A 14,024-nucleotide genomic window follows, 5' to 3' on the forward strand; every position below is an offset into this window, starting at 1 on the left:
GGGTGTTGTGTTTTGAGTTGTGACAGAAGTCAGGGGGAAAAAAATCTTTATAATTAATTGTGTGCTTGGTTAATGAGCCTTTCCTATAATTCCAGTTACTCTGGTTGCCATGTGGCATAGGTTCCTCAGCCCCTAAGAAATAAGGTGAGAAAACAAGACAATTGTCCTATTAGACCCTGGCAAATTCAGCATAGTTAAAATTCTTCATTAGCCATATTTATATTATCCTCAGGAGTCCTTGAATAGGTCACCCAGTAATATTATTTCTTGTCCTTTGAAACACACTTTAAACCAATGCAAGAGTTCACGTTTCATCCTTGTCCACCATTTTGGATTTTGTTGTCCACCATCTTGGATTTCCATGGCAAGCAGAAGCAAAGAGACTCTAACACCAGAAGCAACGGAACGACATGAAAAGGAAAAACTTGGCCACCGGATATACTTACTTTGCAGGCAAAATCTGCCTTGTGGAACTCCCTAATGGCTCTTGGATTGCCCTCTTAAACTAGGTATTTGTTAAGGAACCAACTTCGCTTTGCTCATCAGCCTAGCCTCAGGGTTTAGGACTTACCTTCATTGCTAAACCTGCAGTAAGCTGAAGACAGCAGGCATGGCACTCAATCTCCTGGGAACAGAATCGGCAAGCTACAGGCAAGCACTGAACAGCAACTTGGCTTGCTGTTGCTCTAACAAGAATGCTTTCTTTCCATTCTTCCTTACTTTCATGCTAATTTTGTCTTTTCTTTTTTATGAATTTTGTTCTGCTGCCTTGCTTATTTCCCTTCTATTATAGACTCGCCTACCTGCCCCTGCCCCCTACCTAGTTCCTGTGTTAAAAACAATTGTCCCTTTTCTATTTCTAATTCAAGCATTAAAATGTCGCAAGAACTAGCTTGCTGAATCAAGATCAAGCTCCACCCTATCCAACATGCTGTTCCCATCATGGAGCCAGAGAGATGCCACTGGGAAGCTTCCAAGCAGAGCAAGGAGAGGATGGCCACCCTGCATTAAACTTGTCTCTCTGGCTCTGCACACAGTCACAGTTCTGGATTTTCTGTAGGACATGGGCAAACTTATAAGAATCTCCCTAACCAGCCACTGCTTCTCACCGGTCTCCCCATGGAATACATCCCATGGATTAATCTGAGGACTGCAGCTCAGATCCTATAGAAATAATTCTATTGAAAGAGGCTGACGTCGTATTTCTGTGGTTGCGTTCTATGAAGCCTGAGATAACCACTGGATTCAAGAAGTCCTTGCCGATCCTGCCCTTCATTCCCAATCCCCCTGTTTTGCTGCCATCATCCAGTTAACCTACAAGATGCCTGAATCCAGAGATCCAGAGGCACAACCACTATATTCTGCAATGTGTGACCCTGCACCCCTATTCATCTGCTTAACCTGCTCTGAGAGCGAATGGAAGGAAAGAACAGTGCCATGTCCAATGCTCAGCTTCTTGCTCTCTGTGCCAAGAACTGAGTGCCAGCCTCCTGTCCTGCGTGAACCTGGAGCACCCGGACTCTGGGCATGCAGGAGGCTCATGCACATAAAACAGCCTTTTTTTGCTGCTTTTGTCATGTGGGCAAACTCTTTGTACTTACAACTTGGACAGTGCCTCCACCCTGCAACGTAGTGATAAAATCTAAGAGAGATCGAGATAATTATATTGGCTTTGGGGTACTTCTCAAATCCAGATGTTTGCAGTATGTATTCAGAAAGAGGTAAATAGTCTCAAGCAACACATTAAAAATCTCTGCTTTATACCGTGTCTTGTAAGCAAAATGCGAAGGATCGCATTAACATTCTAGCACAAGGCAAATGCTTAAACAGGGAGTCCATCAATAGATACCTTATTCTTATATACCATCAAAGAACAGAGTCCAAGCACAATGGGGGAGATTTGCACATCGGTCAAGTTCCGTCCTCCCCCAGCACAACTAGTTGTCCTCTCTAGGCTTCAGCTCATGTACATGTATAAGGAGGGTACCACCTGTACAGCGTGCATAGGCCTGGCAACGTGCGAATGGACTGCAGGTTCTTTAGCTTTTTGCACACTAAATTTTGCACAAATACAGAGTGGTTTCTCTTTTATCACATGGCAGGAGAGCAGGGGCTATGCTTACAGTTTGTAGAGAAATTTGGAATATTTCCATGTTCCCATCCAGTGTGATCATTCACACACACACACGGGTTTGTTTTTCAAAATAAAAAATATGGCAGGTGTCATGTAGGGTTAGGAAGACAAAAGAAGACATGTTGCTGATTTCTCTGTCTACATGAGTACAAGTGAGGGAGGTGACATGATCCATGGGTGAAAGAAGCAGGTGACATCAGAACAGAGTTCAGCATTAGAATACCCCTCGATATTTCAATCCAGTGCTGAAAAGTGCTGACAGACCTATAGAGATAATAGGGTACCTCTCTTGGTTTCTGTGATGGAAAATAAAACCATGAAATTAGTCATTCTACTCTTCAAGGCACTTTATGATGGAGACAGGTAAATTCATGGATTGGGCTAAAAACGCTTTTCATGCTCTCCTTCCAGGCACATCATGAAGGCATAAGTTCTCTTCTCCTGCTAGAAAACCAAAAGCCACTCTGGGCGAATAGTTTCAGAGTCAAATGAAATGTAAATCCCATTGATAAGCATTCAGAGTGGTATTTTAAAGTCCACACACTACGCTTCTCCCAGGAGAATTGCAACCATTTTCTACTTATGTGTTGGACGTAAGCAGAATAATAACCAAGATCTCATTTTCTACTCACATCATATTTCTGTCTCTTGATCTTCTCTAAATACTCATACTTCTCCGTTTCCAGCTGATATAACCAGTCCCACATCTCCTTGGCTTTTTCCCTGTGAATTGAGGAGGAGGAGGAGGAGGAGGAAGAGAAGAAGGAGAAGAAGAAGAAGAAGAAGAAGAAGAAGAAGAAGAAGAAGAAGAAGAAGAAGAAGAAGAAAGGGGATAACAGTTGAAGTTCCCATAGCACATCTTCCATAGATATGAAATATGAAATACTTTATTGTCACTTGTACAACTTGTATACAGTGAGATTACACAGATCCCAAAGAACTAGTAGCCATAAGGCAAAGTTTTATGCACCACACTAGCTGGTGCTGTTGGGAGTTGTAATCCAAAACATCTAGAGGGCACCAGGTTGGCAAAGGTAAAGGGCCATCTTGTTTATATGAATATGGCACTTTTGAGATTTTATTAACCTGTAGTAGTTCACATAAACTAAAAGAACAAAACTAGGACAACAATGATATGCTTGAGCAATACTACAAGCATGGGTTATTAAAGGGTGCTTATATCAATAGGAATATAATAGGGCGTGGGTGGTGCTGTGGTCTAAACTACTGAGCCTCTTCGGCTTGCTGATATGAAGGTCGTGGTTTGAATCCGTGTGACAGGGTGAGCTCCTGTTGCTCTGTCCCAGCTCCTGCCAACCTAGCAGTTCGAAGCACACCAGTACAAGTAGATAAATATGTACCACTGTGGTGGGAAGGTAAATGGCATTTCCATGTGCTCTGGCTTCCGTCACGGTGTTCTGTTGTGCCAAAAGTGGTTTAGTCATGCTGGCCACATGACCCAGAAAGCTGTCTGTGGATAAACGCCAGCTCCCTTGGCCTGAAGTGAGATGAGCGCCACACCCCATAGTTGCCTTTGACTGGACTTAACTGTCTGGGGTCCTTTACCTGCCTTTACCTTCAATAGGAGTGTACAATCGAGGTGGACAGTCCCATTTTGAAACCCATGGCCTAAGGGTAAGGTGCCACCAAACCTGGTTGCCCCCTTGCTTTTCTGGGTTCTGACGGCAGGGCTGCCCCCACCATGGGAGATCTCGTCATAATCCGGAAGCTTAAAATGCCCTCCCTGGTAGGTGATGAACATTATTAGCATTCAGGAGGAATTTAAAAGCGTTCCTTTTGACAACCTTGCATTTATGGACTGTGCAGGCATGTGACTGTTTCTAGATGTTCATAATGTATTTCAATATTTATTTTATATTAACTGAATTTAATTTAATTGTTTTAGTCCTTGGTTGTTTGAAGAGCTCCTTTGCAAGGAAGGACAGGATCAAAACTGAATGAATGAATGATAAATACACTTGACTCCTTCCATTCCGTACAACTCCATTTTACCTCAGCTTGTCCTCACTAAGATGGTCAATGTTTAGAGGTTTGCGCCTCTCTGCCAGGACCTTCTTCTTCAACTCCCTTGCAGTTTGTTTCTTTCCTCTCTTTTGATCAGCCTGTGGGAAATAAAAACCCCAAACACTTTCAGTATATCACAGGATGCATGTAGGTAGGAATTCCTGTGTCCTTATTGCCCAGTTCTGCCTCCAGCTCTGTCCTTTGCTCATGACTAACTCCTGGATTGCTTCTTGATCCTGCCTCCTGGTTTGACGACCAGTTCTGGTTTGCTCTTTGGTCTTGACTATTGGCTGCAGGCCCAGTCTCAGCCCCTGGCACAGTGTGGCAAGTGCTGGGGCCCATGCCAAGGCCTTAGGACCCAGCGGGGCTGATGTCAAGCAAAACTAAGTTGCTGGCATTTGTACAGGAGAAAACCAAAGCCCAAGTGTCTCTGCGCGGATCCTGAAGCTCCCTTGGCTTCCCTTGAAAGCGGAAGAGCTTTTCAGAGCTCTTGCCAATGTGTGGTTAGAGAATTCCTAGCAACTGATGAGACACCCCCCCCCATGAGATACAGTGAACACTTAACCAGAGGGTTTTTCAGATCAGCCTTGTTACGCTTGTGTACCATTTGCCACATTTTCATTCCCTCAAGTCAAGCAGTGGATGTACCTTAGCCAAATAGCTGCTGTATGTGGCACCCATGGAGGACAGAGCCTTCTTCTTCTTCATGTCATCCTCAGCCCTTCTCTTGGCATCTTCCTCCTCTCTTCTTGCCTTCTCCTCCTACGAAGGGACAAGAGGAAAATAGCCAGCATGAGACTTGGGGATCATAAGTGCAGAACAAGGAGTTTTGGGAATGGCCATGGTAGATTGTGGGATGGAGCCCAAAGGAGACCAGGAGCAGTAGACTGCAGAACGGAGCAAAAAGTATTAGACTAACTCTGCCAGAAGAAGTCTCTTGATTGCTCTGTCTCTCTATGCCCTTTTAAAATGTGGGGTTTTTTGGGGGGAGGGGGTTATTGGGTTGTTATTTTGATTATGTGTTTTGTGGTTTTATATCTTGATTTTATTCTGTCAACCACCTTGAGACCTCCGGGTATAGGATTCAATAAGCAACAACAACAACAACAACAACAACAACTCACAGCAAGCCTGGCCTGACGCTCCTTTTCCTTTTCAGCCCGGATTCTTTGCTGTTCAGCCCTTTCTGCTCTACGTTTCTCCTGTTCATTTCATGCAAAAGAAGAGGAAGAAATTAGATGTTTCATTGTGACTCTTTATGTACTGTTGGCTGGAACAACATTTGACAGAAGAAACTTCCCTCAGAGTGAAGCAGTCCAAATTGGTTCAACAGTGATCCCATACAGATAGCCAAAATATCCCTAGAGGAGGTCCCTCCACCTAGGGTCTGCATTAGCCACAGGGGTGTGGTAAAATTGTTGTATGTCTTCTAAAACACTTGTATTTATGCCAATCAAAGGATAAAGCAGTAACTCTGCTGCAGACGACAGTAGAGACTACAATGCCCATTTGGATTGTGGATTTTATGTCATGTGGTGTTTTTTTTCAGATGAGAAAATAGCATAAGGATCAAATTACCCCTCACTCAAAATAACAATAATGTTATTAGAAGCTCATTTGGATGGTATCCCTTCCACCTAAACAAAAAGGTGCAATTATACTTAGATAAAAAAGTGTTAGCTCTTAAAAATTCACTCCTTTGTGTTACAGAGTAGGGATGGTTCATTGGGTTGTACTCAAGGCTAGCCTCACTGAAATCAATAGACTTAAATAAATAATGTTAATTGATTTCAATGGTTCTACTCTCAGTTGGATGTAACCGTTAAGTATTGTGTCTCTATTAAAACTAAATTGTGGGACTCTTGAGCAGCAGCACACTGTCCTCTTGGAGAAGAAATTATTGTGGTGACCGCACCAGTGAGACTTACAATTCTTTCTTTAAGGGCTAGGATTTCCTCTTCTTCCTTCTTCCGAGCTTCAAAGTGGCTATCAATCAAGGCTTGAAGCTCAATCAAGTCTTTGTTCTGCCTCTTCTTTTGGATGTCCTGGAGTAAGAAAAAGAAGATGGAATGATGGCTATGATGCAAACAGTGACAATGGAACGATTTGGATTATTTGGGTTTTCCCACTCAAAGAATCCTTCCACATCCTCATTAATTAAAACCCCAAACACTCAATTTCCTCTCAGGATTAGGAATATGTTTTTAGGATTGAGGTGAAGGTCCTGTTTTTAACCCTCTTGTCTAAAATATAATGGAAATTTACAGGAGCCAATAGTGTTGAAAGGAGCCAACAATACTTACATCAAAGTCTACTTTCTCCCCCTCTGGGATTTTAGGAGCAGTCAGCCTTTGGAGAAAGAGAAAGTAAGGCATATAAACATCAAGGTAAACATTCTAAGGAGAGGTATGCTATTCGAAAGAACTATTCAGAAGAAAATGTAACTGAAATTAAGGTTGTATGAACACTAATTGGGAAAGCTTAAGTACAATGACAACTTAGAGCCGAGGTGTCAAACTAAAAAATGTTGACGGACCAATTTCACCTCCTAACAGATGTCCAACGGCAGCACTCTCAAATATTTCTGGGCTACAAAATGTCAGTTCCACCTGATTTCAACACCAAGTGATCTACTGCATTTCAATTATAAGTTACCGGTAAATTGAAAATATTGTTCCTTCAGATCTGATAAAATATCTATCCTTTAAAGATTGCAGCATAAATACAATAATGACATATTTGGACTTTTTTGGTCTACTAAGAGTGCTGGCACCATAGAGATGTGCATGGATCAGTTTGGATGAAGTATGACAGAGATGCTGCAGGCTGGATTAGAGATCCCAAAAAAGCTAGATTAAGCCCTTAATCATTGTGTTGGACACTCCTGCTTTACAGAATAGTTGATTTGCTGTGTCAATCTTTGTATGCAACAGAGAAATACTAGTTTTTCCATATGTAAACACATGCTATTATAAACCAGCTAGTATCTAAACTGAGGTGGGGAACCTGTGGCCCTCCTGATGCTGCTGAACCATAACTCCCATCTTCCCTGGGTGGCAATTATGGAAGTTCAACAACATCTGAAGGGCTACTGGTCCACAGCCACCACTCTTAAGAAATCACCGACTTCCTCTCAGTCAAAGGTCCCTAGCCCCAATACTCACATCCTTAATATGCATTGATGGCATTGCCACTATGTACATAACACCACAATCCCTTTCTAACTCCCACTGCTCCATGCCCCCTTTTTATCCCTTGCCCTGCATTGTCCTCCTTACCTTCTTCCAGGCTTCAATACACCTGGAATATCCTTCCTCCTCTGTCCTTCCACCCTTCTCCCTCTCCTTCATTCAATCCCTTCTCAAAGTCTGTCTTTACCATAAATGTTTTCCTGGACCAGTGCACTCTACTTTGCACTGTACATGACTAGTTAATTCCCAAGTACCCCATCAGCACCACCATCACAGTTTCTTTATCTAACTCTGGCTTTGTTCCTCTTCTTTCTTCATTCCATGCCACTCCAGACATGAACTGTGGCACTATAACCTGTTGAGGGCATAGCACACAGTTGGTACCAGAAGAGTGGCTTTGGACATTCTAAATTAGGGTAGAGAACCTATGGTCCTCCAGATGTTGCTGACTTCTGTCCGTGCCGTGCCAGCTGGAGCTGATGAGAGCTGAGTCCAACAACAGCAGATGGGCTACAGGGTCCCCATGTTCTAAATAAGTGCAACCAGTTGGATGCACATTTGTGCATTCAGTTGGCAGAACTTCCCTGCCATATTCCAAGGAGATCTTCACATTTCATCACAAGGGTAAGAGAAGTTCAGCCAGCTAAATACGAAAGTCACTGCACATCTGGTTGAAGCCACCTTCAAGTTATAACATGATTATTTAGAACAAGCGGTATTTTCAATATCTGGAAGTGCACACTTACGGTGGTACAACTCTGGGCTTCTTCTCTAAATAGAGCAATCCAGGAAGAAAAGAGAAAGCAAGGAAAGGAAAGATGGAGAAAGACAATATTAGAACAACAATATATCCTAGTTTGGTCTGCTAAAGCAAAAGAATCAAAAGGGATATCCATTCTCATGGGATCATCCCAAGGGCACTTGAATCATATCTTTGACACTTCATAGAGACACACTCCTTGGCAGACCAGTTTTACTTGGAAGTAAAACAGTATAGAAAAACGAAACAAGAGCTTGCATGAAAGCTCCAACATAGCATCAGGAAGTCAGCAACTTCCTTCTCCGTATTGAGTGCTGATTCTCGAAACTTGAATGTCTTTTATGACCACATGCTATGTATGAATTCAAAGAATTCTGTCATACAATGCTCTTTCTGTGCCACCTTTGTCACTTTTGCAGTGAGATTTCAGCAATAAAAAGCTCAGAGCCTATTTGGTCAGTGTATCGTGAACGCAGACTTATTTGAGGAACTCCAAACATTCAAATTCTGAATTTACAAGGCAAATAATATGAAGAATCAAGTTTAAAATGTCACCCCCTCAGCTGAAGCAGGGCTATTTGTTTTTACAGCAATAATGTTTAGGCAAAATAAACTGTGAAGCAAGACTCTTCTTTTCCCCACCCTCCAACTCACAGCAAGGTTTTAAAGTATCAGCCTTAAATGGAGATATTGTAAATTTCTGCTTTGGAAAGTGATAAGGCTGGAAAAGAATTGCCTGGGATTTTTCTAAGCCAGTAAAGGTAAAAACATTGGGAATTGCTGATTATTTCAGCACTGGAACTATCCAAATCTTATTCTTCTTAACCCATCCTTTAGCTCCTGCCAACCTAGCAGTTCGAAAGCATGACAAAGTGCAAGTAGATAAATAGGTACTGCTATGGCGGGAAGGCAAATGGCATTTCTGTGTGCTGCTCTGGTTTGCCAGAAGTGGCTTCATCATGCTGGCCACATGACCCGGAGGCTGTAAAGCAGTAAAGCAAGATGAGTGCCGCAACCCCAGAGTCGTCCATGACTGGACCTAACGGTCAGGAGTCCCTTTACCTTTACCTTTCCTGTTACATAAAATGTGAATAGGAGGGTGTTCTCAGTGAAGTTGGTATATGAGAAGAAGTGTAATTTTTTTGGAGACCTTTATATTTCTGATGTGGTAAGCAGTGAGCTTTTTGATCTGAAATAGCTTTTTTAAAACCTAGGGAACAGAATACAAATCACACCAAACAATATTTCATGGATGTTATTCAGAGACCCACTAAGTTCTGTTTGCCTCAACTCCCTTACATCAGGAGTGGGGAACTTGTGACCTTCCAGACTATTGCTAGACTATTACTTCTATCATTCCTGACCACTACCCAGGCTGACTGCAGCTAATAGGAACTGGGATCCAAAAACATCTGGAGGGCCAATGGTTCCTCATTCCTTCCTTGTGCAAAAGGATGATTACCATATATATTCCTATTTCACCATATCAGAACAGATTACAAGAATGTCACCATATTTTTATATTTTTTTTATTTTAACACCCCCCCCCCGTTCATATCATTTTTATTGTTCATCTGTTCCTCACAACTGGCTTTGAAATACATGTGCCATTGGCCAATATAACCACCCCACGTGATATCCAACTAAGCCAAACTCAGAGAAGATCTACTGAAATCAATGGACTTTAGTTTCTGATGTCCATTCTTCCCTGAGTATGGCTAAAGTGGAATATCACCCCATAGGTCTGAGCATCTGTTGATTATACAGGAATAATTCCATGAACATGTAGTTTTAAAAAGGTTAGTTTTCTGATCCTGGAATAAAAAGTAACATTTCTGTACTTTCAGGATAAGTGTAAAACAAAAAACAAAAAGTCTATTCTACTTTCTTTCTTTTTAATTAACAGAAAACACGTGACAAAACAAGAAGTAGTGTGTGCACAGAGACTAGTCTCAAGGTTACTGTTGTATCTTCAAGATAGCATTTCTTCTTCTTCTTTAAGGAACTGGATAAAACAAACAAACCCAATCATCATGGCAAAACTCTTTCTTCAATTGCCCCTTACTTTATCTGAGGTTCTGATTGTTCTGGTTCTTACAAACAAGAGATACAAGGCATAAATCCCTAAAATGATCCTGCCAAAAGAAAGAGTCCTTCAGTGCTTGCTTTAAAATAAAGAGAAAGAAAGCTGGAAAGTAAGCATGAGATTTTAAAAGGGGAGAGGGAATTGAAGTAATCTCATGTAAAAAACAGTTTACACTCTCCCTTCAGAGTCTGAAATCTAGAAAGGATCAAAACACATCAGTAAGGAATGTTGTTGTTCTGTCCCAAGGTCCTTTTTGGTCTCTACTCTAAAACCTCAAATCACTATGAGAAGACCCCATTAATGGCCTGAATGGGGGCCAAACTGTGGGGGATTTCATCCCAAAGTAAATCCCTTCAGAAGAGGATATTTTTCTAAGGACCACAGCAGGAGAGGAAAGGATTAAATTCCCCTCCTCATCTACTGCAGTCCTGATAATTGTCCGTCTGCCACCAGATGCTATTGATTTTATATATATATATATATATATATATATATATATATATATATATATATATATATATACCTGCACAGTATATGCAAAGGGACCCCTCTAAAGACATGTCTTGCAGTTGTTTGGACTTAAATCAATGCTATTTTACTTCTGTTGGGAATGACAACAGATTGGGGAAAGAGGAGGGGTTGCTGACGGCTTAAGACTTTTATCTCTTAACAGTACTGAGGCATGAAAGGTTGTACATTTGCAACTGTGATGATTTGGCCCAGTTCCTGGTTTTACAGTGGGTGAGGATTAGAAGCAGAAAGGCAGGGGAAAGGTGTTAGAAAAGACAGTGTGCGATCTCCAAATGTCACCAAAATACCATCACAATATTCTCCTTCAGCTCCAGCTGCAGATGAAAGGCAAAGGAAAGAAAGGAACTGGGTCAACATGCTCCAATTTTCCTCCTCCTATTTTTGACAACACCCTTATTTGTCTCTCCCCTCTCTACATTCCAGTTTCTAAAAACCATTTGTTCTTCCTGTGCACTTGAAAGAAAGAAGAGCAATACATTGTGTCCTATGACTGAAATAGGCGATGCGACTGTCAAAAAATGTTAATTTCTGAGGGCCAGGTCATACATACAAGACATATTTTTCTCCACCCAAGCAGTCCTGTTGGCTTCATGGGTGGACAAATGCCATGTTTACTGTGTAGACTGTAAGGTCCTTGTAGCGGGGAACAGCTTGTTTTTATAATGATGATGATGATGATGATGATGATGATGACATCTCCATTGTACAGCAAAAACGAGATAATGAAGGTGTCAGACACACCTCTGTGGGAAGGGAGTTCCACAGCTTAGGGACCACCACAGAGAATGTCTTCTCCCAGGCCGCTGCAACCTCCCAAAATCTGGAGGGTTGTGGAATGACCAAGAAAGCCCTTCCTTCCAATGTCCAAGAGGGTTTGTAGGGCAGGAGACAGTCTTTCAGATATGCAACCCAGTCAGATGGGTGGCATATAAATAATAATAATAATAATAATAATAATAATAATAATAATAATAATTATAATTATAATTATTACTATTATTATTATTATTATTATTATTATTATCAACATCATCATCCTTAGATTTTGTTGAGTACCGTATTTTTCGCCCCATAGGACGCACTTTTCCCCCTCCAAAAATGAAGGGGAAATGTGTGTGCGTCCTATGGGGTGAATGCAGGCTTTCGATGAAGCCTGGAGAGCGAGGGAGGTCGGTGCGCACCGACCCCTCTCACTCTCCAGGCTTCAGGAAGCTATCCGCTAGCCGTGGGAGACGCAGCTCAGCACGCCCCAAGCTTCGGGTTTCGCGCAGTCCTCCGCTAGCCGTGGGAGAGCTGCGCAACTTCGCACAGCTCTCCCACGGCTTGCGGATAGCAGCCTGTTCTGGGGTCGGGGGAAGCTCAGGCTTCCCCCGCCCCAGCCTTGCACCTGGGGGGGAAATAATTTTTTTTCTTTATTCCCCCCTCAAAAAAAAACTAGGTGCGTCCTATGGGCCGGTGCGTCCTATGGGGTGAAAAATATGGGGGTATATAACTTCCAGAAATGGATGTGAGTGGCAATCATACAAAGTAACAAGAGGTCTGTGGCTGGCTAATTTGCTGTTTGGGAAATTTTTTAACTTTCACTGATTTTTGAAAATGTATTTCATAATATTATTGTGGTTTTGGTGTTTTATGCGCTTCAGTGTTTTCCTGCAAGGGTACTGCAGCCTGTAAGATGGGGTAGAAATGCATTAAATAAACAAACCATGTGCTCAGTAGCTGAAAGAAAATATATATATACAGTTCATATTTACAGATCCTAATGTTTGCATTTGTCAACTTATATGCCAAAGATAGAGATCCTATATGCAAACTGTGCATTAAAGCTATGAAATAGGCTGCAAATCAGTGCTCCTTTTTCTAAAAAAAAATGTTTATGGGTACTCTCATTTCCTACTCATATTGAAATACTGCCCCTCAATGAGGGCAAACTTAGATTCACAAAATGTTTAGCGGTATGTGTACCCCTGCGTACCCCCAGAAAAAAAGCACTGCTGCAAATGATATCTTAAGTAAGGTGATCAAAAGCTGAACAAACAGAAGGGGGAGGCCAAGGCCACCCTTTGGCTAGGGCAGCATTCAGTCTATGACCAGCCCTGATGACTAATGTCATCCAACAAATGAATGAGTTAGTGTAAACTTCAACAGCCACTAGTAAACCCTCTTGCCTTTCTTCATGATCCTTCTGACCTTCTAAAACTTCACCATCCCATAATGCATTAATATTAACCCTCTGAAAGTAAGGATGCCTTTCAGAAGCATAATATCCTCTAGTATTAAGGTACAGCAGGTGAAAATCTCTTTCAAAAAACTAGGGTGGCACTCTTCAGTTTGAACATCTAAGGCCCCTTTCATATTGTAAAGATTTACTAATGAAAACTTTCCATTTTGTATTCAATTCCATGTATATCCCCCCTTTCTTCAAAGGCTGTTCAAGGCAATCTAGATTTTATATTCACAACAAACCTGTGAGGTAGATTGAATTGAAAGTGCATGTGCATATCTGGAACCTTCTGTGAAAATCTGCAAAGAAAACTTCTATGCAAGGAGTTTGCCCATCCTTCCTCACTACATGAAACCTAAGGTTGCAATCCTATGCACACTTTCCCTAGGAGTAAGGGCCACTGAAAACAGTATGATGAAGTAGACTTCCAGGGAATTCTGTATGTTTATTGAACATTCACCCTGATCTGTTTGCAGGGAGATTAGACAATGCTGGCTATTTAACCATCATTCCCGTAGAATTTGTTGCCAGGCAGATGAGATGATCTTACGTCAAAGCAAGTGCCATCCCACACTTCTCAGTGCATTGTCCCGTCCCTTTGCTTATAACCATAAATCTGATCTTTTGGAGAAGTGTGTTCATTGCGCAAGACCTTCCAATCAACTACAGTTTTGCAGCCTGAATTTGATTGAATCCCACTGAAAAATAGCAACCGTCTGACAGCGCCCTTACTTCGAAGTAAACATGCATCAGATTGTGCTGCAAAGCTTCAAACGCTATTCTGCACCGCCCTAGAGGAGAAAAGGAAGACAAACAGTTCCTTAAGTGGAAAGCACATACCTTCTTGGACTTCTGCCGGAGGTGTCAAGGTGGAAGCAAGCAGTGATGGGAAGGAGAGAATAAAGGAAGAAAGAATACGCATGTAAGCACTCTTGAGCTTCGCCAGGTGATCAAGGAATGGGTAAAAGGGAATAGAAGAATAGTGGTTAAATATAAACATCTAGTGCAGAAGAGGCACTGAGGGAAGCTGTAGGAATGTGGGGAGGGAGGGAAAAACTAGGTTATTGCTGGTA

General features: G+C 41.9%; 1 protein-coding gene across 32 annotated transcripts in view; it reads right to left on the reverse strand.

Annotated features, from left to right (window-relative positions):
- TNNT3 (troponin T3, fast skeletal type) overlaps nt 1-14,024 on the reverse strand; it is a 42,598-nt gene that overhangs the window by 4,268 nt on the left and 24,306 nt on the right. For 19 of the 32 annotated variants that reach the window (XM_079987682.1, XM_079987683.1, XM_079987680.1 and 16 more), the window contains 8 exons: nt 8,097-8,121; nt 6,463-6,508; nt 6,088-6,204; nt 5,284-5,361; nt 4,808-4,921; nt 4,148-4,257; nt 2,767-2,857; nt 1,602-1,642 (listed from right to left, as the gene is read on the reverse strand). In XM_079987682.1, coding sequence (XP_079843808.1) covers nt 1,602-1,642; nt 2,767-2,857; nt 4,148-4,257; nt 4,808-4,921; nt 5,284-5,361; nt 6,088-6,204; nt 6,463-6,508; nt 8,097-8,121 — 622 coding nt within the window. Of the gene's footprint in view, nt 1-1,601; nt 1,643-2,766; nt 2,858-4,147; nt 4,258-4,807; nt 4,922-5,283; nt 5,362-6,087; nt 6,205-6,462; nt 6,509-8,096; nt 8,122-13,791; nt 13,804-14,024 lie in introns of all 32 variants that reach the window. The other 13 variants (XM_079987657.1, XM_079987660.1, XM_079987684.1 and 10 more) reach the window with 2 other exon arrangements.

This window comes from Podarcis cretensis (assembly GCF_951804945.1).
Source record: "Podarcis cretensis genome assembly, chromosome: 1".
NCBI classification, from domain to species: domain Eukaryota; kingdom Metazoa; phylum Chordata; class Lepidosauria; order Squamata; family Lacertidae; genus Podarcis; species Podarcis cretensis.